Raw genomic sequence first — 23,837 nt, 5'->3', positions numbered from 1 at the left:
ATCTGGCTCACTAGCCATCTAAGCCTAACTCCTCCTCAGGCTCTACTTTGCAGAAAAAAAGTTCATCTGTAATTTCTGAGTGTTTAAAATGTGCACTTCAATTTCATGCATGCATCCAGGCAACAAAAGAGATATAGCTGTGAGAGCCAAGTCACAAAATCACAAAACAGTTTGGATTGGAAGGGACCTTAAAGATCATGTCATTCCAAGCCCCCTGCCATAGGCAGGGACAGCTTGCACTAGACCAGGTTGCTCAAGGTCTGATCCTATCTGGCCTTGAACACTTCCAGGGACAGGGAACACACAAGTTCTCTGGACAACCTATTCCAGTGCCTCAGCATCCTTGTAGTGAGGAATTTCTTTCTAATATCTAATCTGAATGTGAAACAGCAGTTGGGTCGTGTCCAGAAGAGACTATACAAAGGAAGAATTTTAGAAATAGGGAAGGGTTTCTGGATGGCCTAACATGATTCTGTCCTCACTCACATTTAAACAAAGGCAGAAGGCAGCTGGGTTTAGAATTAGTAGTTGGCAATGGTTATTCCATTCATTTTATGCAGAGAACTAACAAAATTACTAAATAGTAATGGTTCAATTTTCAGGCTTTCTAAACGCAAGTTTGTGAATTTTGCACTATAGAGCAGAAAAGAATTCCATCTGGCAGGTTACACATCCTTCACACCTCCAAGCTGTATAACATTCTTCTGTTCTTTCCAAGTGATACACCCACAGCAGAGACACTGCTTAGCCATTGCACCGTTAAACTGACTTGCACCTTTCCTGGTTTATTCAACTGTGGTTTTGACAGTATTCCCATTGCAGAACAGAATGCCAAGAAAATGACTGTGGCATGTGCTGGAGTACCCTTGCTAGTGCATTCCAACCATCTTACACGACAAGACTTGGGTTAAATGTGAGCAATTAAACATCACTGTATGCATCCTTGAAAATTTCCTTGGAAGCACAGGTTGATGTTGCCACTGTCTCTTGTTCCTGAACACGTTTAGATTAGTCTACAAGTCAGCAGTACTACTGCACCATATATATTCCACCAGATAGAGATAACCTTTTTGTAACTTATGCAGTGAGGCTGAATCATGGTACTGTGCTGTTCTGCATGGCATCTTTTGCAGCTTTCATTGCCATGGCACCCCAGTGACTTCACTCAGTAGTGCATTAAGCAATGTGCCTGTCACTTGTCAGGCAAGCTCACTCCATCTCTCATCTTTTCCCTTGTACAGAGAACAGGAGCTTTCAGCTTCTGTTTTTCATCTTTGTGAGTGAAATATCTCAGTCACTAGACTTGATTGAGTGAATGATGATGGAATAGTTTGTATCTTGCTGTCTGCAATAAAACCAATTAAACCAACTCTAAACTACATTACATTTCACATTAATGCATCAGTTCTTTTTATCTGAGGAGACAGATGTATTTTCTGATTATGCACTAAAAAAGGTGCACACGGGAGATATGAAGCATGCAAATGCTACCATTTTTTTGATCAAGATTATGTATTTTTTACTTCTAAAGGTTAATATGTGTACAAGTCATATAAAATCTCAGTGGTGGTTTAACCCCGGCTGGGTGCCAGGTGTCCACCAAAGTTGCTCCATCACTCCCTTCCTCAACCGGACACAGAAGGGACAATATAAGGAAAGGCTCCTGGGTCAAGACAAGAACAGGGAAAGATCACTCGCCAATTACCATCATGGGCAAAACAGTCTCAACTTGGGGAAAATCACTTCAATTTTTTACCAGTCAAATCAAAGTAGGATAATAAGAAATAAAATCTGAATCCTAAAACATCTTTCCCCAGGGGCACAGAGGCAAGTAATGGAAGTAACAGCCAGTCCATCACGTTGTGCAGCTCCTTCCTCCTCAAGGGCAGGACTCCTTCTCCCTTGCTGCAATGTGGGTCACTTCCAGAGAGTGCAGTCCTTAAGGAACAGGCTGCTCCAGCAGAAGTCCCCAGATGGTCATAAGTCCTGCCAGCAAAGCTGCTCCAGCACGGGCTCTTCTCTCCAGAGGCCCACAGGTCCTGTTAACCTGCCCCAGCACGGGTTTCCCATGGGGGTCATACCCTCCTTTGGGCATTCCCCTGCTCCAGCATGGGATCCTCCAGGGGCAGGATCTCTGCCCCACCAGGGGCTGCACCGTGGCCTGTGGTGAATCTCAGCCCTGGCGCCTGGAGCACCTCCTGCCCCTCCTTCTGCACTGACCCTGGCGTCTGCGAGGCTGTTCCTCTCACATACTCTCACTCTTTTCTCTGGCTGCAAATGTTCTTGTGCAGAATATTTCCCCCATTCTTAAATCCATTACCACAGAGGTGCCCCCACCACTGCTGATGGCTCAGCTTGGCCAGCAGTGGGTCTGTCTGGGAGCTGGCTGGAACTGGCATCATCTGACACGGGAGAAGCTTCTGGCAGCTGCTCACAGAACTCACCCCTGTAGGCCCCCCACTACCAAAACCATGCCACACAAGCCCCATAAAACTCAGGAGAAACAGCTTGTTTTTCTAGTTCGTATTCACTCTGATTTTACATGTAGATATAGATATATACACATATTTACGGGAAGTACTAGAGTGAAGATCTGATAACTTTCTCCAGAACAGCAATTTCATTATAATTCAATTTGAAATTTAAATGTCCAATAAATGACTGCATAAATATCAATAATGGTTAATTCATTAAAAAATAGCATATATTAATCTTTGCAACAGAAACACCAAGTCATTAGGAAAGCCAGAATAATACATAAATTTCATTTTGGTGTTGGAAAGTCTTGCACAAAGGGTAATGAATAGTTATACTCTCTGCTAGGAATCTCTTTTCTTCTCTCTCACAGAAGGAAAGGACCACACCTTGCTTCTTAATTCCAGCATTTTGGTGTCCAAAATAATTCTCTTTAACCTCACTAGCTTTCAGACAGTTACAGAAGGGATTATCATCCCTAGCCTAAAAAAAGAAAAAAATGCAAGTCCACTCCCGTATCCTGAACCACTCCAACATAAATGCATCAAGAGGACGCACCACCTTTAGCCAGTGTTCCCATCATCTTGTGACTCTTGGAAAACCCACAAATTTCAGAACATCTGTGCTTATCTGACCTCTGGTAGAAGTATGGCCCACTCCCTTAGTGCTGCATGTTTTCACCCTGTAACCAGGCAATGGAGACAAGACAGCTGCTACAGTATGTTGAAATAAGTATTTTTAAAATATAAATCAGGTGGAAAAGATTCAGAATTTCAGCTCAGCATCTTTTTTCCTTTCAAGGGCATTGAACATTTTTTGTTTCTGTAATTTATCTCTCTAATGTTTCTGGAAAATAACACAGCTGTGTCATCATTGTATCATCAATAACACCTATTGAGTGTGGCTTCAGGATTTGTGAAAGGTTTGGGACTGGTGAGAAAGTAAGAGAGCCTTCGGGAATACCAGAACTTATGAGGCTAAAATAAGAATAAAGACCAAGGAAAGTTTGGCATCTAGGAAGGGTAGCAACAGGGAAAATGAGAAATGCCACCTGGAAGCTGAGAGAGGTGCACAGGTATCATGTGGAAAATGGGAAATAATCTAGGGGCATTCAATCAGTAAGCACAAGACTGAAGGAAGCAGCAGAATGAAACAGAGAGAATGGCTGTGCAGGGTCTGAAATCAAAGGATCTGATAGCCCATCAACAAAGCAGGATGGTATTCACTTTGAGAAAGAAGAAAATGTACCAGAGGGGAGGAAAAAGCCCAGAAAAGGGAAGGGAATGGAAGGGAAGGGCATAAAAAAGGTACCTGGAAGAAAAGATTTGAAACAACAGTCTAATATCAAATAGACTACTTGAAATAAAAAGTAACTGCACACATTTGGGGAATATACAAAAAACACTAAGTGGAGAAGTACTGTTTCTTCATAACAGAGTAGAACAAATGAAATTAAATGGTTATGCGCAAAAGCAGTGGAACACATCAAAATTCCATCACAAAGTATTCTAGAAAACAATTTTCTTTCAATAAAAATCTGAGTTATTACCAACAATGTATTTCTCAAATGCAAAGCCTACACATAACTTTATACTGTCTGTTTTTATAGTAATATGAAAGAAGAATCAGCATGAGAACTATAAAATACATATGGTATCACTGGTACTAAACTTCCTATTTAAAATAAAATATCCTTTAACAGAAAAAAAAATGGTTTGCAAAGAGGGGAAGATTTCTAAAACCCACTGGAGTGTAATTTTGAGAGCCATAGCTAGGAGGACAAAAGAAATTTCGGAAATTTGACTGCAGGTATTTTTGCACCTCCTCTAAAGACCACAGAAATGAGCAGCAGGTCTCTTTACACACCTCTTCCTCTAGCAGTTTCAGTAGGTGAGACAAGTCCCAGTGGCCCAGGCAGCCACTGAATTCATGGTCTGGCCAGGGCTGCGGGAGAGCTCGGGCAGTGCCAGCCTGCTTTGCAAACAACTGTCCTGGGGCTCGCCCAGTTATTTTCTCAGCACATCACTAAATCAGGGGAAGGTGTGCGTGCCTAGAGAGTACTGAGAGGGCTGTGTGCTTTTCCAACACAAACACTGGCAAGAATTCAATACGTGAACACGGCCAGGAATGAAGGAGTGATTTTATTTGGATGCACTAATGTTTTAACTATACATTTACAACATTTAATTCTAACATTCCCTTATGAAATGGTAGGTACTATGTTTAACATGAAAGATACCTAAAGGTCAGATGTTAATTCTTCAGTGCAATACATTTCTCCTCGAAAAGTTTGTAATTATTTATTTGCAAACTGTCATCAAACAAAGTGCTACTAGTGAAGCAGAACTGAGAAAGAAAAGTGGACTGAGTTTTGCTTAAGTGTTATTACTGATAAAATATTGTGTTGTTTCAGGTTTTTTACCGATAATTGGTATTTTGCCCCTGCTCTTTACTGAAGTTATTAGAGGTGATTAAAAACTGGCTCTTCTCTGAAACAGGTGAACAGCGTTTGTAAGATGTTTCAGAGATGAAAGAAAGAGGCAAAGAGCCTGAAAAGGAAGTACAATTTCCATGGAAATTTTCCACTTTATGGGGAAGACTTGAAAGTTGCAGATGGTCTGGGTCTACTGGATTAGCGTTCATTTTCACTGATGCTCTTCCTCGGCACTCACACGAGGACACAAGGGCAGCGCAGGCTGTACCCCCGAGTCACAGTAAATCCACGCAAGAGTCCCGTTCCGCAGCCGCGGGAGCCACGGCCAGCCGCGCCGCCGGTCCTGCCCAGCTCCCACGGGAGGGCTCGGCGGGATTCATTTCAGACCACCGCGGGCCGTGCCCTGCGAGAAGCGGCGGGCGGCTGCTTCCCAGCCGGGCGGTCAGCGGGACATGGCCCCTGCCCGAGGCGGCGCCGCGGGGCCGGGGCGCGCACAGGGCCACGGCTCGGCGGGGCCGGGGCGCTGCGGGCGGAGGAGGCGCGCAGGGGGCACCGAGGGCCCAGGGGAGGCGAGCAGAGCCCGCCGCCCTCCCACCTCCCGCCCCTTCCCTCCGGCCGGGGACAGCCGCGCCGCCTAACGCGCCGCAAACTTTGCTGCCCCCGCTCCGAGCTGCGCCTCGCCTGCGGCGCGGCGGGCGGCGGCTCCGGCTGCCGGGAGCCCCTCGCTGCCGGGGCGCGGAGCGGGCGCGGCCGCGGCGCTGCCAGGGCAGAGCCCAGCGCGGCCCCGAGCGCCGGCGCCGCTCCCGCCGCGGCCCGAGGGAGCCGCCGGCCGCCCCGCAGCCCGGCCGTGGGACAGCATGAGCCAGGCGCAGCCCTACGCGCCGCGGAGGGGCAGCTCCCCGGCGCCGGGGACCCGGCGGAACGACAGCCAGGACTACCTGCTGCTGGACGCGGAGTTGTGCGAGGAGAGCGCCCTGCCGCCCTACGCCTTCTACCCCGTGTGAGTCCCGCCGGCCGCGGCGGGGGTCGCTCGGTCCCCGCCCGGGCGCGGGGGGCGGTGGCGGTGGCGGGACAGGTGCGGCGGGCGGGGGTCACGGCGCGGGCCGGGCCGCCCGTGGGCAGCCGCGTGGGGACCGTCAGCGGTCCTGGAGCGGGGTAGCTGTGCCGGGAGAGGTGGAGGAGCAGCGTCGGCACCGCCGCGCCCGGGCTGGCAGCTCTCCTCTGAGCAGACCGACCGTGGTGCCTTCCCTCTGACAGGGAGGCCAGGGGGTGGCTCGGGCGCGGCTGTGGAGAGCAGGGCAAGAGACGTCGGGTGTACATAAAACTGATGGCGTCCAATGGGTTTAATGTAATTACGGAAATTTTAACTCCTGCGATCGGTTGCTCCCACCGAGAGAGCGCACTTTGCAGGTGTGTGCATGAAACCATCCTCCTTTCCTTATTCCAACAGAATTGCAAAAAAACCCCGTCCTCCTATCATTATTTTTTGTCAAAGCCGTGTAATTTCTTTATGTGAGTTTTGGCAGGTAGTTATCATTTAATGCAGAGTGCAAGAACATAGGCAATAAACGCTAAATTACGTAAACATAACTTGCAAAGGTTCCAGGAGCCACAACTTAACGTCCACGTCGATTTCTTGTTTAATGTTGACAGCTTCCCTTTGGTTATGTGTTGTCAGCATGACTACTGTAATTACCACTTGTTAATGCTTCTGAGGAGAAGCTATCCAACAGAGGGGGAAATGGGTATTAAGCAGTGCAAGATGAGTCCTAAAATCTCAGATGATTGCCAGAAGATGTGTACTTTCTTTTGTACAAATTACTTTTTATTGCTTAACTGGTAAATTCCAGTTATCAGTCTCTCCTAATATTTGCTGTTTTATGTGTGAGCCACCTACCAGCCGCTTGACAGCTACCTGGATATAAGAAAGGAATAACAACAATGAAACTGGGAGCACTTACAGTGTTTGAATATTTATCAACTCAGCTAAGAACAACCAGAGTTTTCAAAATTTGCTGCTGTATTGCTATTCTTGAGTGTCTTTGTGGTTCCCTAATTCAGTATGCTCATGTAACTGAAATGGGCACATTGGACTTAAACCCCATCTCAAAACATATGAATGCATCTATCTAATGATTCCTTTCAGAAAAAAAAGCCTTATGGATGTTTAGTTCAGGTTGGTTCTCACTAGTGGACTAAAGCTTTGGACTAATATGGCACTTCTGAAGTTCTTTTGCCATCTACTCATTCAGAATGTTTATGCAGCTGTGAGATGATAGATCTTGCATAAGTGTTTCGAATCATCTCTTCAAAGAAAATCTGCAAGTCTGTGGGGTGCTGAAAATTTCCCTTCAAGAGTGAAGTGAAAAAAGAGCCTGTGCTGGCAGCGCTTGGTCCAGCACATTCCCAGTGTGGAGGTTGCCTCTCATCACCTCACAGTGGCCATAAGGAAAGCCTGCATCTGCATCAGGTTGCTTTGTAGAACAAGGGTAGAAATAACCACAAGAAGTTATCAAGGGCTTGTTTTTGACATGCATGCTAGGCATGGAGAAGTTGTTCTTCGGGGTTCCTCTGGATGTGGAAAGGAATCACTTCACAGAGATCTGTGGGAAATGCTTACGTGCGGCCACGGCCAGGACTTCCATGGCTGGTGGGAATGAATGCTGTGAGTGAATGGGCTCCTCCAGGGGACCTCCTTGGTGATTACCAAGCACAGCTTTTGAATTTTGCTGCCTAACTTCCAGCTACACCACATCTCAAGTATATTTTGCCTTTTTAGAAAAAGTAATTGTTTTTTGCTAGAGGCCTTTATAAGGCCAAGAATTTAATAAATAATAAACTAGGCCATGTGCAGTGTATGATCTTTATACTCTTTATCATCTACATGCAGTAAGAATACTTTCCTTACTTTTTTTTTTTAAATCCTCAAATTACTGGCATTTCCTGATGTTATTATGGTGATTAATGGAGAACAATAATGCAGAGTACAGCTGATGTCCAAAAGAAAAAGCTGAGTTTTACCTCCTTTTGAACATTACTGACTGAGAGGGTAACACACTTACTGGTATAGTATGGTGTGTGACTATAGCTTGAAAAGTAGCTTGATACTAAGGACTAGTTTTCCTCGAGTAGTGATTTAGTGCTAATGCTGATGTTAGTGTGTTGTTTTGTGGCTGCCATTAAGTGCTGTAGTTTCTGGATGATGATAAAAACCCAAACCATTTACAGAGATCTATTTCCTGTATTGTAGCTCCTCTTTCTGGAGAACAGCTTTACTGTATCCGAGGTAGTTGCTACCTTTATTGCAAAAAGATTTTGAGAAGGTACCTTGAGCTCATCAGCTGTGCCAGGTAGGGTCACACAGTCTTTTGGCAGTGGATGGAAGGCTTTTACCTTTATATGTGGTATGATGCAAAACAAAATTTGAATGGAATTTTGTGCTGGAAAAATCCTGCTTTTCTTTTGAATTCAGAACCTTATGCAGGAAACCCAAAATCTAGGCAATCTGTAGAATATGTAAATAAATTATTTCCAAAAAATGAGGCCACTTTTTAAGACTTTAGGCTTTCAAGATATATTAGAAATTAAATGCAAGTAAACAATTTAGTGCTCTTTATCTGGTCATTGAGTCTTGCTCCTTATGTATCATGAAATACATTGCTATATACATGTCAGAAGATTGACTCCTGGAGTGCAAAAATGTGTATATGTTGGGATTTGTCCCCCCTGTGCAAACATTTCATTGGCTAAGAGCCCAGTTTTGAGATTTAAAACAGGATGGAAAGTGCATTTTAATGTCTAACCCCAAATATGAGCTCTAATGTGCCCTAGGATTTGGAAGTGATAGCACTTGTATGTAAACCTCCCTGCTGAAAAAATGTTAGTGTAAGACAGATTGTCAGTGTACTAAGCTAGTGAGAAGACACTAATTCAGTTAGACATCTGGTTATACTGCTTATTTATACTTTGCAATATTTTGCATTGTGAAAAATAAATGTTTTCTTATAGATGTGAGGAGGGATAATTGTGTATTAAAATGTCAGTTGTAAAGTAAATGAGGCACACAAATTACCAGATGAAAACGGGGGAAAAAGGGTTCTGATGTACATAACTGCCTTGAGACATAGACTATTCCTCAACTTTTGTGAGTTTCCAGCTGTTTCTCAAAATTACCAAACCTGGTACATACTTAAAAATCTATTCTTTGTAAATAAAATGTTTAATGATTTCTTTCCTGCCTGCAATATAACATTTTCTGCCATTGACAATGTAATTTTTATCTCTAGTCTCAACTGTCTTGCTTGAAATGACCTGTAAAATTATTTTCCAGACTCTTCATTAAACATAATCTCTTCAGGGAGTACTGTACAATGTGGCAGCTGTGTTTCAGATTGTCAGTCTCTTTGATGAGATGCTTTGTCTTCCAAAAATATGTTGCAATAGTCTTGTTGAGATCAAAAAGGTAGAAGAGCTGGTATGGTGGGGGGTAATTTCCTTTTATAGCCTAGTGTATGGAACAAAAACACAAATCATCATGTGATTTAGGTTTGATGGATCTACCTCTTACTGTGCACAGGAAAAAAAATAATCATGTCTGAATCTATCATATTCTGGGTGATTAAATGTAGTCCCTGAGGTCTTGAATGAAAGGACAACATTGTTATCAAGCCCCAGAAAATCCAGCTTTTAGTTCACTCTCTGTATCCTACAAGTAGGTAGAAGAGAATGCTTCACTTTCAACATCACACATATCTCTGTTTCCTGTTAGGTAGGCTTTTCCCCCCACATGTGTTCATTTTTGATGAAGGCTTGTGGGATTTCTTGGGTTTAGTTGTTAGGCACTCTTGTGTTCACTGTGCACACTCATTAATTGAACTGTGAACTTCTTTGGTCAGCTACAATACCCAAAGAGTTTCTCATGCTAATACTTCATAATCATTTTGCTTGAGCCATTGCAATATATCTGCAAATTTATTTATACCCTAGCTCTCATGTAGTCACCAAACAAATGAAAGTCACCTCCCTGGGAGACGTAATTTTATAAAACTGGAAGATTTCCATGAAAATATAAGTCATTTGTTAAATTTGCATGAGGAGGGTGGAGCAGTGATTCAGAAATGTGTGGGATGTATATGGCATACTTTTCAATGTAAATGTTAATAACCAGCATGCTGTTTGTCAAACACTCTCCCAGCAGCATTTGCCACCCCAGAAGCTGAAGGCTATAATAACTGGCTATTTGAAGAATTCCTGCCAATATTGGTATCCCCAAATAAAGGCGGTTTGGCATGGTGGGTCTGCGTCATCAGGCTGTGTTAAACTTTCCAGCTCTGCAAACATGAGCAAAAGAAAAGTTAGGCAGTTAAACTGGGTTCATCAAATTCTTTTTAACTTGGTTTCATACTGATTTATGCTGTTATGCAGTGCAAGGCAATGCCTTAGCAGAAGGCCTTAAAGTTGAAGTGTGTACAGTGAGTCTCCTGTACAAGTTTGTGCACTTGTGACTGTAGCCAATTGCACACAGAGTCTTAAAGGAGGCTTAAAGGATCTGCGTTGATAAGCAGTATTTAAATATAAGTTTTGATAATTAAATGTGGACAAGAAGCTTAACAGTAATTAAATTACAGGCAGTGTTCTCTGGAATGGATTAATGGTATTTTTGTCTTGAAGTAGAATGTTTATTATTTGTTTAACACTGACATACACAATCAAGTACAGTAGTTTTAGTGAAATGAAATGTATGGAATATAATGTGAAGATTATAGACTAAGGTCTGGGCTTATTTTCTGTAGCCATTTCTGTACAACTGCGCTTTTTCCTACCAACAGTGCATTTGCCAACACAGCTCTATTGTAACCCCCAGTCTGACATGTTTAAATAATTTTTTGTCAATATTGAGAAAAAGTTTAGAAAGGGAACCTTTGGCATTAAGAATAAAATGTGCGAATTACTACAAGAACCCTGAGTAAGTGAAATAAGGGCATATCAAGTATTGCTGTTTTTAGGTGCGTTCTCAAAGCTGTGTGGGAAGTGGATAACTTGTTTTCTGTAAGAGTTGAATGTAGTTCCCTTTTGTTAAAAAAAATTATCATATGAATAAAATATCAGTATTGTAGTTGTGAGCTCAGATGATGACAGCTCAGAAAAGCATGAGTGGAGTTCATTTTGGTCTTAAAACTTGATTAAACACAGGGTTTGATGTTAGTATTTACCTTAGTGAAAAGAACAAAGAAGTGAGGATATTTAAAAAAAAAAAGAAGCATCCATGAGGCCTTTAGAAGGATCATAGAAAAAAGAAGAAAGAGCTTTCTCCTTTGTAGAAAGAAGGATCATAAACCGAAGGATCATAAACCAAAGGATCACGGTTGATCTACAGAAAACAGAATAGAGACCACAGGGCCTGGTGCTGCTGCAGCACTAACGATTTTGCAGAGTATTCAGACTGGAGAATTTTCATAAAGCTTTGTGCCATGTTACAAAATCATAGAAGGGTTTGGGTTGGGGAAGACCTTAAAGATCGTCTAGTCCCAACACCCCTGCTGTGGGCAGGGATGCCACCCATTAGATCAGCTTGCTCAGGGCTCCATCCAACCTGGCCTTGGACACTTCCAGGCATGGGGCATCCACAGCCTCTCTGGACAGCCTGTTCCACATGTCTCAGTACCCTCTGAGTAAAGAATTTCTTCCTAACAGCTAATCAAATCTCTCTGTTTTAGTTGGAAGCCATTCCCTCTTGTCCTATAACTGTCTGCATGTCACATCAGCTCAACTAGCAAACTAGCTTAACTAGAAAGTAGGTGAGTGTCCAGCAGACTGAAGAGTGGATTTAGAGTTGGTCTTGGAGTTGCCTCTGTCGTCTTCTGTCAGTACTGGTGTTAGTTCAGAGGAACACTTGGTTTGCTGATTTTCCTCCTGGCCCAGCCTGGGTTTCTCTTCTTGTGCACATTGACTGACTTTAGGACTGATGACTGTCTACTTAGCAGCTGTTCAAAGGGGAAGATTCCCTTATCTTTGAGGGGTGATTTATGTTTTCCTTCTGTAAGATGTTTTCCTGTCATTAACATGTTTCAGCTTTTCTGGTCATGATTGGCTTCCCTTACCTGGAACAGGTAGCCAGGCCAGACTGATAAACTTTGTTAGTCCTATTCTGTGTACGTGTCCTGGGCCTGCCAAGTAGTAATAGCCCACAGTAAACCTCTATGAGAATTGTTCCAAAGCAACTGTTTTTCATGATAGAAAATTATAAACCAATTTCCCTTTCTGCTTTTCAATGTAGTAATTGATTTTCTGTACTAGTTTTAATTCCATTGTGAAAATCTTTAGTTATATGCTTTTCTTCCTTAAGATAACCTAAAATTGCTTTAAATTTTCAAGTCTTATAAAAAATTTCTTAGTGAAAGAAACGTGCTAGGAATTTCTAGTTTATTATCTTCATTTGCTGAGGTTGTTGTATTGTACGTGAGTTGAAGTTATTATGTTTCTTTGGATTTCTTTCCATCTGGATTTATTCATTTATAGTTAGTTCCAGTGAAACTACAATGATGCAAGTGTATTACCTAAAAACAGCTTTTGAAATGGTAATTGAAAGGTTAGAGAGCTTCATTCGGGGATATGTGGGAGAGGCGTTCTTGAAAGTGACATATGTGCTGTAATAGTGGTGCTTATTCAAAGAGAAACCTCGTGCTCTGAGAACTCTCAGAGCCCTGAACTTCTCTTAGCCCTGAAGGATAAATCTGCTCGAGGATCTGCCCAGGCCGTGTCCACTGCTTGTCTTTGCTTTCCTCTGTCCTGTAGGAACACAGAGCAGGATGGTTGCTCAGAGGTTTCATCTTGCTCCACTGGTGAGGGGATTACCTAACTATCCTGACAAATCAGAAGCAAAAGGCAGGCTGTGGGAAGTGACTCTTCCTCTCCGTAGATTTTATATTCCTCTCCCTTTAAGAACAAGATTCCTATTAGTTACTCTGGACGGTTTTTGAAGATTGCTGCTCTTGTGAGTCTTAGAGTGAATCTCGTGAGCCTCAAGTGAGTATTAGAGTTGTACTTCTCCCCATACAAGACACAAATTTGTTTTCTTTTAAATGTAGAAATCTGAGCTAAAAACTGCAACAACCCTTGATAAAAGTACAATCGAAGTGCAATAGCACTTACAAAACTTAGCTAATATGACTTCATTTTCAAGTAGTAGGCACGAGATGAAACTTTTCAAGGATACTGGGTATTTTGTATGGCCTCTCATTGTGAGATGTTCTTGCTTCAGGATCTGGAAAACTAAACCACACAATATCAAAAGCTCTGGAAAACTTGGGCTGTAATCTGTATTATTGTTAAAGTCCCTTGGATGTCAGTGAGGCTGAGAGTCTAACAACCTCTTGCTGCCTGGGGAAGACTAAGGAGTTGCAACAACATGGCAGATACCTTGGAGCAAAAGTAGCAGTATCTTGAACTGACATCTGAGCAACAAATAAAACGACCAAAAATTAGGAGAGGAGAGGAGAGGGACTTAAGTTTCTGAAGATACAGTTTAGATTATTTGAAACATTTTGTAGAGCACTCCTAACAAAAAAAAGTCAGTAATAGCAGTATTTCCAGATCTGCAGAATGAATGCTGAATATGGTACAAAACTGAAGAAGTTAATATTCCCTACTTTTCTTCAGAAAAGAATTTTAGAGGTTTAAGCCAGAAAGCTATTTAATCATTTATCAACATCTGATGTGAGCACATTTGTAGGTAAACAGCAAATGATGTGATAGTGAAATTTCAGAAATATCTTTGTATGATAAAATAATAATGATCTTACCTAACAAGTTGATATATAAAATATACACTGGGATTTCTTACCCCACAGCCACTTCCATCCTAGAATCAGCAACAGCATTTAATGCATAACAGGAAGACAAACTTAAAAAATAATCTAGGCAGGGATTTACAGAGATAGCAAGGCTAATGCCTCTCATTTTACAAAGCTGTCTGAGGATCTCTCATGACCTGAGGTTTCTGTGTTACTGATTTTACATCAAATCTAAAAACCAGCAGAAATTTCCCTAGTTATCAGTGAGAACATTCATAATGCCTTAGAGGGAAAGAGTATCCTTTGTGGTTTAACTAGCTTTCTGCAGGACATGGATCAACGAGGAAGGTGCTGGTAGCAGTACTGCTGGGTATCTGTGTACCTTTTTCAAAGACAAGACTTGTGATTGCATACGGGTCCTGACATCTCCAGAGGGCCAGAAAAGGCATGGAAGTACACATGGAGGAGGAGGGGAAATAAACTCATTGGAGGGCCATGCGGTCCAGTTCTGTATATATTTGGAGACCCGAGGAGAGTTTTGAGGAATCAGAATTGAGTGAGATGTAATTTCAGAATAATTTCTATGTCTGGAATAATTCTTTTGAATCTATCAATATTATATTAGCAGAGGGGGAATGTTACGCCAAATATGAATTTTCACCGAGACAGCCCCTTGGCAGTGGCACAGTACAGCTGAGTGCTCTGTATTGTAAGAAGTATGGAACAAGGTTTGTAGCTCTGAATGTCATCTGAAAATGGAAGTGTGTCCATCGTGTGTCCAAGTGTGTGCAAGCTCACAGCCAGACTCAGCAGCAGGCTGCTGCTTGTAAGGGGCATGAGGTGGCTCTTTTTGGGTGTGATGCAGGGTTGGGATCCTGCCTCTGTGCCTGCTGGGGTTGTACTGCTCTGCTATGTCATGATAGCAAGCAGTCGAGATCACTCCAGCTGTGTCATCATGTGGTACTGCCTGTTTGATCAGGTAAGCACAGCTTTCTGTTACGCTCATTGGGCTGGTTCTCACGTTGCTCTAATGAGAACCTTTGTCGTGTCTATAGGTGATGGGTCTTTCGTGGAATATGTTCAGATATACTAACAGGCGTCACTGTCTTGGCTGAAGAGCCAGTGATTGATAGGATCACCTTACCTCTCGCTCTGCTTGGTAACCCCTGAGCCCAAGACTGAGAGAAAAGGTAGGAAAAAACCAAGAAAGCATCTACGACTGTTCTATATTCTTGAAACTACTGGTTCTGAGAATATAAGAGGCAGTAAATAGGAAATTACAACTGCTAAATACCTTACAAAAAAAAAAAAAAAAAAAAAAAAAAAAAAGGCAAGCTGCTAAAAATGGTGTAACTGGAGGGGATGGTCAAAATGAAAAAGTTATGAATGTACAAAATTAGACTGCCTTTTTTTTCTACCTGTCTCCAGTCATCAATTAGCATCTTCCTAAAAATTCAAGGTAATTTCCAGAAAGCAGCAAAGACAGATGAAGCTGCTGTATATTCTCATGCACAGGAATGGGGCACTGCAAGGTGGGGGAGAAGGGTGGTAAAATTATTTTCATGCACTTTTCATGTGTAGCATCTAGAGAAATGATATGTTGACTAGACTGTTATAAATGCCAGGACAATTTATTTCCAAATTCAATAATTTGGTTTATTAAAAATTCAAATCACAAAATTTGGAATCAAATCACGGAATTTTAAGCAATAAAAAAACCCCCACACAAACAGCGATACCTACTTGACAGAGTTTCTCCCAGGAAAAAGAGCCAAGGGTGACCCTTAGACACAGAGCCTGGCAGTCTGGTCTCTAGCTGGGTACACGAATTCCCCCGCCCAGGGGCTCAGCTTAAATACGCTTTATTTCCCCTTCGGCAGCACTCCTCCCACTGTTTCTGTTAAGCACCGGCAATTAAGAGTGTTTACATTAAGCCCTGAAAAAGTCCCTCGGTCCATATTCAAATGCTAATGTCCAGAGTAAGTCCTTGCTTTGAGGTAATCTAACAGCCGTAGCAGTGTGTGATGACTTGTCGCAGGTAGGCTAACGACCAGAGTAAATCCTTGCTCTTAGGTGATCTTCGCTGCAAGTAGCCAGGGTGTAGGTTGGTCAATGTTCATTGTCTTCTTCTGACAGCATTAGTGCCTTGTATTTTCACCTTCTATTTCTGGACCGGGAAGATCAGGAGAGGTGCTCCACGGAAATCTGTGAGGCACGCGGGTAGAGCATGTACACATACTTTTATACAATATATTACAGTTTCCAGCTTATAATTATCTATAGAACGTGAATTAAATAACCCTATTTTTCACATAGACTAACTTTATATCCCAGACGTTATTGCTGCATGAGAGCATGACTCTTTGTTCCTCACACCTTTGTACTTACTGCTGCTCCAGAGAGTACATAGCATAACACTTACAGGAAGATCATGAAGAAAAAAATCCAATTTCTAAGTAAATAAAAATTGTAAGTAAGACTCTGAAAGTGCATGTTTTGTCCTTTGGGTTTATTTCCTGCCCCTTCCATTCTTCTGGGATATCACCTTTTATGCTTGGCAAAAAAACAGAACAATTTCATTTTTCCAGTAGAGAATATAGATGAGGGCTATGTTCCCATTTTCGCAAGTGCTGTGAAAAAATGAAAACTGAGTAACTCTGAAACCTCTGTTCACATGGAATGTTATTGGTTTTGTATATCTTTTCATGATTTAAAAAATTACATTCATTCTTCTTTTCCAAATAAGTCTTGACAGCACTGTTCTCAGAAGTGTTCTCCATTGGCTTTTTGATCAAAATAAGAATGAAATAAGAATGTTTGCATTTGGCTTGTTGAAGGCACCATAAATCATACATGGGTTGATTCAAAATCAACTGCTTTTGAATCTCCCTCCTTGGAATGGCTGCAGAGAGGACAGTTCCAGCACTCTGCTGAACTCTCTCCCTCTCTGCGTGCACGACTTGACTCCCTCAGCTGTCGGCTGTACTCTGAGTGTATTGGCTTGTGGGTGTTCAGCTCATGATGTTCTCTCAAGAGACCAGCCCAGGCAGAGCAATTGTGACCAAAACTACAGTTCTGTCTCCCTTCAGTAGGAAAATGGAGCTAATTGTGCTGTGGAACTGATGCAAAGTTGTGCATTTCAGATCAGTTACAAAGCAACCCTACAGATGCTTTCTCCTCCTCTACAACATGAAAGTTTGGATTCAGGTAATGAAGCCTCCCCTTCTTCCCTTAATTTTAACATATTTGGTTAAAATCTGGCAAGTGAAGTTAGGCAAGCAGGAGGAATTCCTGATGAAACTTTGATTTTTTTCAGAACCTGTATACACCACCAAATAAATGAAAAGGCCACTTTGATTCTTATTTCTCCTGGTGTATTATTTCTCCAGCTGGAGAGTTTCCTTCCATCCCAACAAAATGCTATTGTATGGATCTTAACTCTGCTAGAGTCCATGCAGTTTCATGTGCTAAAACCACTGTACATTGTTATTCTGCTTTAATTCACTGGATTCTCTGGATGTTAGAATCATCATTCTTTATCACTTAACATTATTTAACTATAGAAAGTTTTAATTAAATTACAGTTCTTCTCTGGAGCATGTTGCAAATCCAGTATAATTTGATAATAATTAGGACCATGTGAGAGCTGGTTTTGATTGGTATTTACCATTGTAAACAAAGGTCAGTGCTCCAAATTCGTTCAGTTTGAATTAATACCCCCTAGGAAAATTTCTCATCTCTATATTTCACTGTAGTTAATTATTTAGCAGTAAGATGGGTTTGTGGGGTGTCAAAGACCAAGCTACAAGACCAGTTTCAACTCAGGAAGAACAGAAATCTCAATCCCCAACAGATACCTGCCCAAAAAATATTAGCAAGGCAGAACTGTTCTTGTGTCTCTTCATTATGTTTTTTGTCTTGAAGATAAAGGTCTCAAAGTTTTCTCTGGATATTTTGAAAATTTATTTTTCCTCTGTGAAGGCAAACCTCTTGATTTCATTTTGGCTGTAAGAACAGTCTTTGTCAAGTGATTGCAAAATCCTCCCTATGCTATTCTATTATTATTAGCTGACTGGAGAGCAACAACAGCTAATGACATTGCCATGTGACTAACTAGTTCATGGATTTCTTCTGTTCTGTGGGATCAAAGGCAACATGGTGTTCAGTGGAGGCCAAGGCCTTTTAACCTTTTGTGAGTGACAGTTTTTGCTAATGTCACATGTTCTGCAAAATATTCTGCAATTATGAAGTAACAGTAGCTGTTAGGGGTCTCATTCCCTGCCTTTGATCTATCAAATCTGATCACAGCTCTTTTTAAACTTGTTCTGTGTGCTGCAATTGCCATTACATCTGAGAAAGCCAAGTGATCTTTTCCTGCTGGAATTGTGTGACTTGCCACCAGTTCTGTTTTCTCTAAAAGTCTCATTGAGATCATGATACCAAGTACTTTATTTATGCATAGCAGGGAACAATAAACATCATCATTGTTTATTTATTCTTATAAGGTAATTAATTTGAATTACAGTTACTACAGATATTAGAAGTAATACAAAGTAATTTTTTTTCATTGTTTTCCCTTTTATGTAACCACACATTGAAATGCTGAGATCTTCTGCAGGATCTCTTCTTCACCCTGAAGTTATACTGCTGCAATTTTTATTGCGCATGCATTAAGGTAAATTTAATGATATTGCATGGATTCTTTAATTAGAAGTACATCACATTTATGTGGTGAAAATGGCTTATTCCTGACATAGATGCAGGAAGAGTATCAATAGGTACACTTCATTATTTTCTCCCAAACAGAGCTGTTAAAAAAATGGTCTCCTGGACCATGAGCGTTATATATTGTGCAAATCTTTATTTTATCTAAGAAGAAAAGTTTGCTTACATCTAGTGTTCTCTCTGAAGTTGTTGAAGTTAGTTTCAGCCTTTCATCATCGGTTGAGTTACAAATGCAGTTTGTCAGTGAAGTTTTATTTTTGTAGAAATATGTGGTCAGACCTAGATTCATATTAGGCGATGGACACATTTTATTGTATACAGAGTATAATGGAAGAACAAATGGATAAGCATATAAAGATCCTGAATCAGTCAAATGTGACTGCTGGAATAATCTTACTCATTACCTTTTTCTCAATTGTATTTGCTATATTATTGCATATCTATGTTGTTTGAAACACAATTATCTCTAGGCTAGTTACTGTCTTTAGTACAGTTATAATGTCTTTTGCAAAGCAGAGACAACTTACTGTTCCATCTTCCTCAGGTGGCAAGCAGAAAATGTGCATGCTCTTTCTGCACAAGGAAGCTACTCTGTCCCTAAACCCTGATCACTCATCCAGTTCCAGTAGATTTTCCTGTTGCTCTTTTCTATTCAGATGTTTAAAAGATCTTTAGTACTTTTTCCTGTACTTTGAGTAGTCTTGAGGTTGCTGGTTGTCATTTTTCTAATCAGTTGTTTACATGGCTTTCATTTCATATCCAGTCCTTTTTATCCACACTTGCATGCACTTATAAATTACTCTAGTTCTCCTGCAATCATGAGACATATATTAAGCATGGAGGACCCATGATGTTAAAATCCATATTTTTCTCCCATCCTTATTTTATTGGCAGTTTTCTTCAGTTCAGAGCACTCACCCATGACAGGTCAAGATTAATGAGAGGTACACAAAGGAGAACATGTTGAAAGATATTATATTTATAAAGAGGAATAGCATCTAAACCAAAAAAGAATATGCTCTGAATAATATTTCACCATGAAAAATTCTGACTGTGGAGACTCTACCTAGGAATTTGATGAGATCTTAGGGTTGTTATATTTCATATTTGCATCTTTCATCAGATTTCAGCTACTTTTGATATTAATAGTCATATCTGCAAGAAATAAATACAGACTGCATGGATCTTTTGAGGATAAAAGAAATACTCAATTTTTGATTACAACTCTGGCTAATCTGATTAAGGTATAATTTATTCCTGTGTTGGAGTGCTAGTTCAGTCCTGACTGGAGGGCATGTTGATCTGCAGTACCCCTGTTACAAACTCACTGTTTTGTGTCATTCACTGTAGGCTTAAACCATTAAACCATGTAGGTGTGTTTCCCTCATTCAATTAACTGTTTTTTTTCGTTTTGTTCCATTCTTTTCTATCTTCACTTGCATTGCATGTGGAGGTATTGGAGTAATCTTGGATACCACATTGTTTTCTGTATAGGATTTCTACTTTGCAGCTTGATGGGGTTTTGTTGTAAACTCTGTGCTACAGAGGATAAGAAAATTCTACTGGGGCTCTTGTGAATGTTTTTTTAAAGGATGCCCAGTAGTCTTGGTTTGAACAAGCAGTAAAAAAATGTGACTACTTAAAATTAATAAAGCTTTATAAAAATAATTGAAAGTGATGTACTTGCCACCTTTAGCAGCATTTCTCTGACCAAGTAGCAGAGGAAGCAGCTACCTGAAGAGCTGTGTTTTTAAGGTGTTTTACATTACTTTTATCTTTTTTTTTACTAATCATTTCCAGGTCTCCTGTGCAAGATGATTTTTGTGTTTCTCTGACCTTTTTTGCTGATACTGTACCCTATTGCCTGGAACTACAACTATAAAATAAACTGTGTTAAAGGTAATGGTGAAAATTGTGTCTGACTCATGCCAGAAGTAATTCATAGCTCTAGAAGAGCAGGGAAGAGGAATAAAATAAGTGCGTTTGGTCTGAATTCTGTTCAGCGTTTCATCTTGTGCTTGAATCCCCCCATGCAGTTCCTGGATTGCTGTATTGCAGTTGGATTTAGATACATTCTGTGTCTAGGATAAGCTATATTATCTGTGCTATGTGATATGTTTGTTTTCCTTCCTTTTAGAGATGTATATGTAACATATGCACATGCTCATCTATGTTCCCCTTTTCCCCCTTTTTGAAAATAGATGGCATTAAATGGAATTAAAGGAAATTACCCTCTGTCATTAAATGATCGAAGTAGAGAGAGCTCAGCAGAGCTCTTGACAATGCCAGCACAAGCTTGTGTTGTTATCCTGTCACCGTATTGTTGTGTTCCTCTTCATGTGCTGAAAGTTCTGTGAGTGGATGGTCTCTGGACCTTACAGGATATGAATTGTGTAAAGGCAGTCAGGAGTTCCTTCTTCCTCCCCATCACATGGCAAACATTAAGGGACCTTGCAGATTCTGAGCTGAGGAAATGCATGGCACTGCTGGCTGGATATCCTTCAGCAGGCTTACCCAAAGAGGGGCAGGGAGAAGATAGGATAGGACCATGTCTCTGTCCCACAGGTACATAAAGGGGGTGGCTGAAGTAGCCAGCCTTGTGGGGTGCACTTTGTACACACAAAACTGTTTTATCTGGTTTTGTGTCTGGGAAGGTAAAATCCCAGACCTGGGAAGCAGGCAGCCAGTGTTACAGAAGCTGCTGCTGCTTCTGAGGCTGTCTCTGAATACAGAGGCTCCATTCAAGCAGAATTAACTTCTGACCAGGAATGCATGAAAGTATCTTTTTTAGTAGCTTAAAAATGAGAGGACTACAAGACACTTGACAGTTATTAGTTTGTTTTGACAAATGGGATTCTCTGTGCTTAAATTGCAGTTCTGTAAGCATTTGAATTAATCTGTACACAAGAGGTATGTAGGGAGCAGTGGAAGTAATATGAAAATGTAAATTATCTAAGCTTACCCATAAATGTATATTCAACCTTAAGACCCCTCCAATTCAGAAAGTGCTTTATCCTCTGATTGAGGTTCAATGGTTTTAAGGCAACTGAAGTGAAAAGCAACAAACTTCTTTTATGAACTTAGACTTTAGTTACATAAAAGGAAGTGGAAAAAACCCACTCTAATATTTTAATATTCTTTTCATTCTACAACAAGATTTTTCTAGTTTCACATATGTAGTACATTCATTTTACTGACCTTATAAAGAAATAGACTTTTAAATATACTAAACCAATTCATTTAATTTTCTTCGTGTGCATATTGTATCACATTCTTAAACATGATTCTGGCATTTTGTGCTTCTGAATTTTTAAAATTGTTTTTATGATTTATTACATTTGGAAGCAATAAATTACATTTTCTCTACTATTTAATTGAATATTAATGAGTCATTTAGTCGAGTTGATAATGAGTGAGAAATTTTGAAAGGCATAAAAGTTTAGTTCTGGCATTTGAAATTAGTTAACAGTGTTTATATGATTTGATAGAAGGATAGGAAGACATGGAAGTATTATACTTTTATTGAGCTAATCTGTTTCTGTGTGTGGATTTTATAAAGCATGTTATAAAGCATTAATGCACTTGTCAGTTTTGCAGATTTAAAGGGGTTAAAAACGCAAGTTGATTTGCATAAATGAAGATTGACAGATGATTTGGCATAGATGAGCAGTAGGACATGTATCTCCTAAGAGGTTTCATTGACTGTAAAATATTAGAATGAGAATTAATTTAACACTGATGCTTTCTTCTTGCTACCTGAGATAATTTAAACATGTCAGCACTGAGTAGTGTTAAATCACAGTAGAGTCAGCACAGAGAATCACAGTGTTTCGTGTCTGGTTGAAGAGCAAGAAATTGAAAATAAGGGCTGCTGACTACAGCGAAGAAATCAGCCACTGAATCAATTTTGAAGGGCAAATTGCAGTATTTACACACTAAAATCTGGATATATCTGAGAAAGTCTTTAAAAACATAGAGTGTATCTTGGCTTTAGACAAATTGTTGAAGTATCTCCTGACAAAACTTCAGATATTCTTACAGATGACAGTCAAGATGGGAGAACAAGTGCTGTAGTTGTATAGTTCTCCTGCCAAAGCCTTGAAACCTGTAAGTTTCAGCTTAGTTTATCCATCTCTCACCTTTGCAGTCTATTTATTGAAGGTGAACTATGTTTGACTGGGTATTGCTAGACTTACGTAACACTTCCATTTCTAGTTACAAAAACTGCGCTCTGTTTCCTGCACTAGTACAGATATTTACTGGTTGGCTTTTCCTTGTGCAGGCTGAAGGACTGTGTGGATTCTCAATTACCTGGATGACTTACATTCATACTGATTAAACTGCCTTTTGTGTATGTCTTGTGAGCGGTGTTGTGTTTTGATTTGAGAACCTTGAAAATGTGCATTTTTAGTAGTTAAGTCGATGACTGGATGATTTCTAATTTGCAAAACTACAAAAAATAACTTTACTGTCATCCACTTTCTTTTATGACAGTTCGGGCTTCTTTATGTTTATCTTTGGAGTTCCTATAATTTACAAAAACAGTTCTTTGGAATCATGGTACAGATGATGTCATAAATGCAATTAAGTGAGACACAGATAAATATAATGGGGATAATGGGGATAGCAATGCATTTATGCATGTCAACATAACTGGGAAAAGACTAGTGGTTTCCCAGCAGCTTGCACCATCTGGATATCACCCTTATTTATGGCATTGACTGTGGGAAGGGAGCAGTGTTTGTGCAAAGTTTATATAGATGGACAACACTGAGAGATATTTTGTTTGAAGACTAACTTATTATGAACTTAAAAAGCTGTTTTTTCATACATGCAAAGCCCTCCAAATAGTAAATTTATTTTAAGATTATGAAGATTAATTTTTCTGATTATGGATGTTGATATTGTAACACCACTTATAGAACGAGGAACTTACTGCATGGGCACCTATAACTACTATGAAAATAAATGTCTCTGATTATTTGTGTCTGACACTGGTTTTAAAAGATCTCTGGTTTTGTGACTTTCAAATGAATTTTGTAATGTGAGCTTCAAGGTTTGATAAAGTTGCCTGGGTATGATTGCGGCAGAATGTTTTTATGTGCATTCTGTCAAAATCTATCCTGCTGAAAACGTACTAGTCTGTCAGCAACTCAGTACTCATTTAGCTGTATTTTTCCAGTTACAAGTGTAATAACTTCAAGGAAAGCTAATGGTGACCTTCAAGCCTGACAAAACACTGAAACAGTCTCAATTTTAAAGTTACATCTCAAGATATACAGTACACTTTCAGGCTGAGAGCTTTCATTAGGGACTTCTATACTGAGTTGATCTTATTTTGATTTGGGGACTTTTTGAACCAGATAGAGATTATGATTTGTTTTTCTGCAATAGGTGAAGGTTTCCAACTC

General features: G+C 40.5%; 1 protein-coding gene across 3 annotated transcripts in view; it reads left to right on the top strand.

Moving 5' to 3' along the window:
* The first annotated feature begins 4,661 nt into the window (after nt 1-4,661).
* The window catches only part of TRPC6 (transient receptor potential cation channel subfamily C member 6), an 82,638-nt gene continuing 63,462 nt past the window's right edge, over nt 4,662-23,837 (top strand). The window contains exon 1 of one of the 3 annotated variants that reach the window (XM_063394538.1): nt 4,662-5,909. In XM_063394538.1, coding sequence (XP_063250608.1) covers nt 5,127-5,909 — 783 coding nt within the window. In that variant the 5' untranslated portion in view covers nt 4,662-5,126. Of the gene's footprint in view, nt 5,910-18,359; nt 18,377-23,837 lie in introns of those variants that run through there. The other 2 variants (XM_063394536.1, XM_063394539.1) reach the window with 2 other exon arrangements.

This window comes from Prinia subflava, chromosome 3 (genome assembly GCF_021018805.1).
Source record: "Prinia subflava isolate CZ2003 ecotype Zambia chromosome 3, Cam_Psub_1.2, whole genome shotgun sequence".
Taxonomy (NCBI): Eukaryota; Metazoa; Chordata; class Aves; order Passeriformes; family Cisticolidae; genus Prinia; species Prinia subflava.
This window is presented reverse-complemented; position numbering and strand designations above follow the sequence as displayed.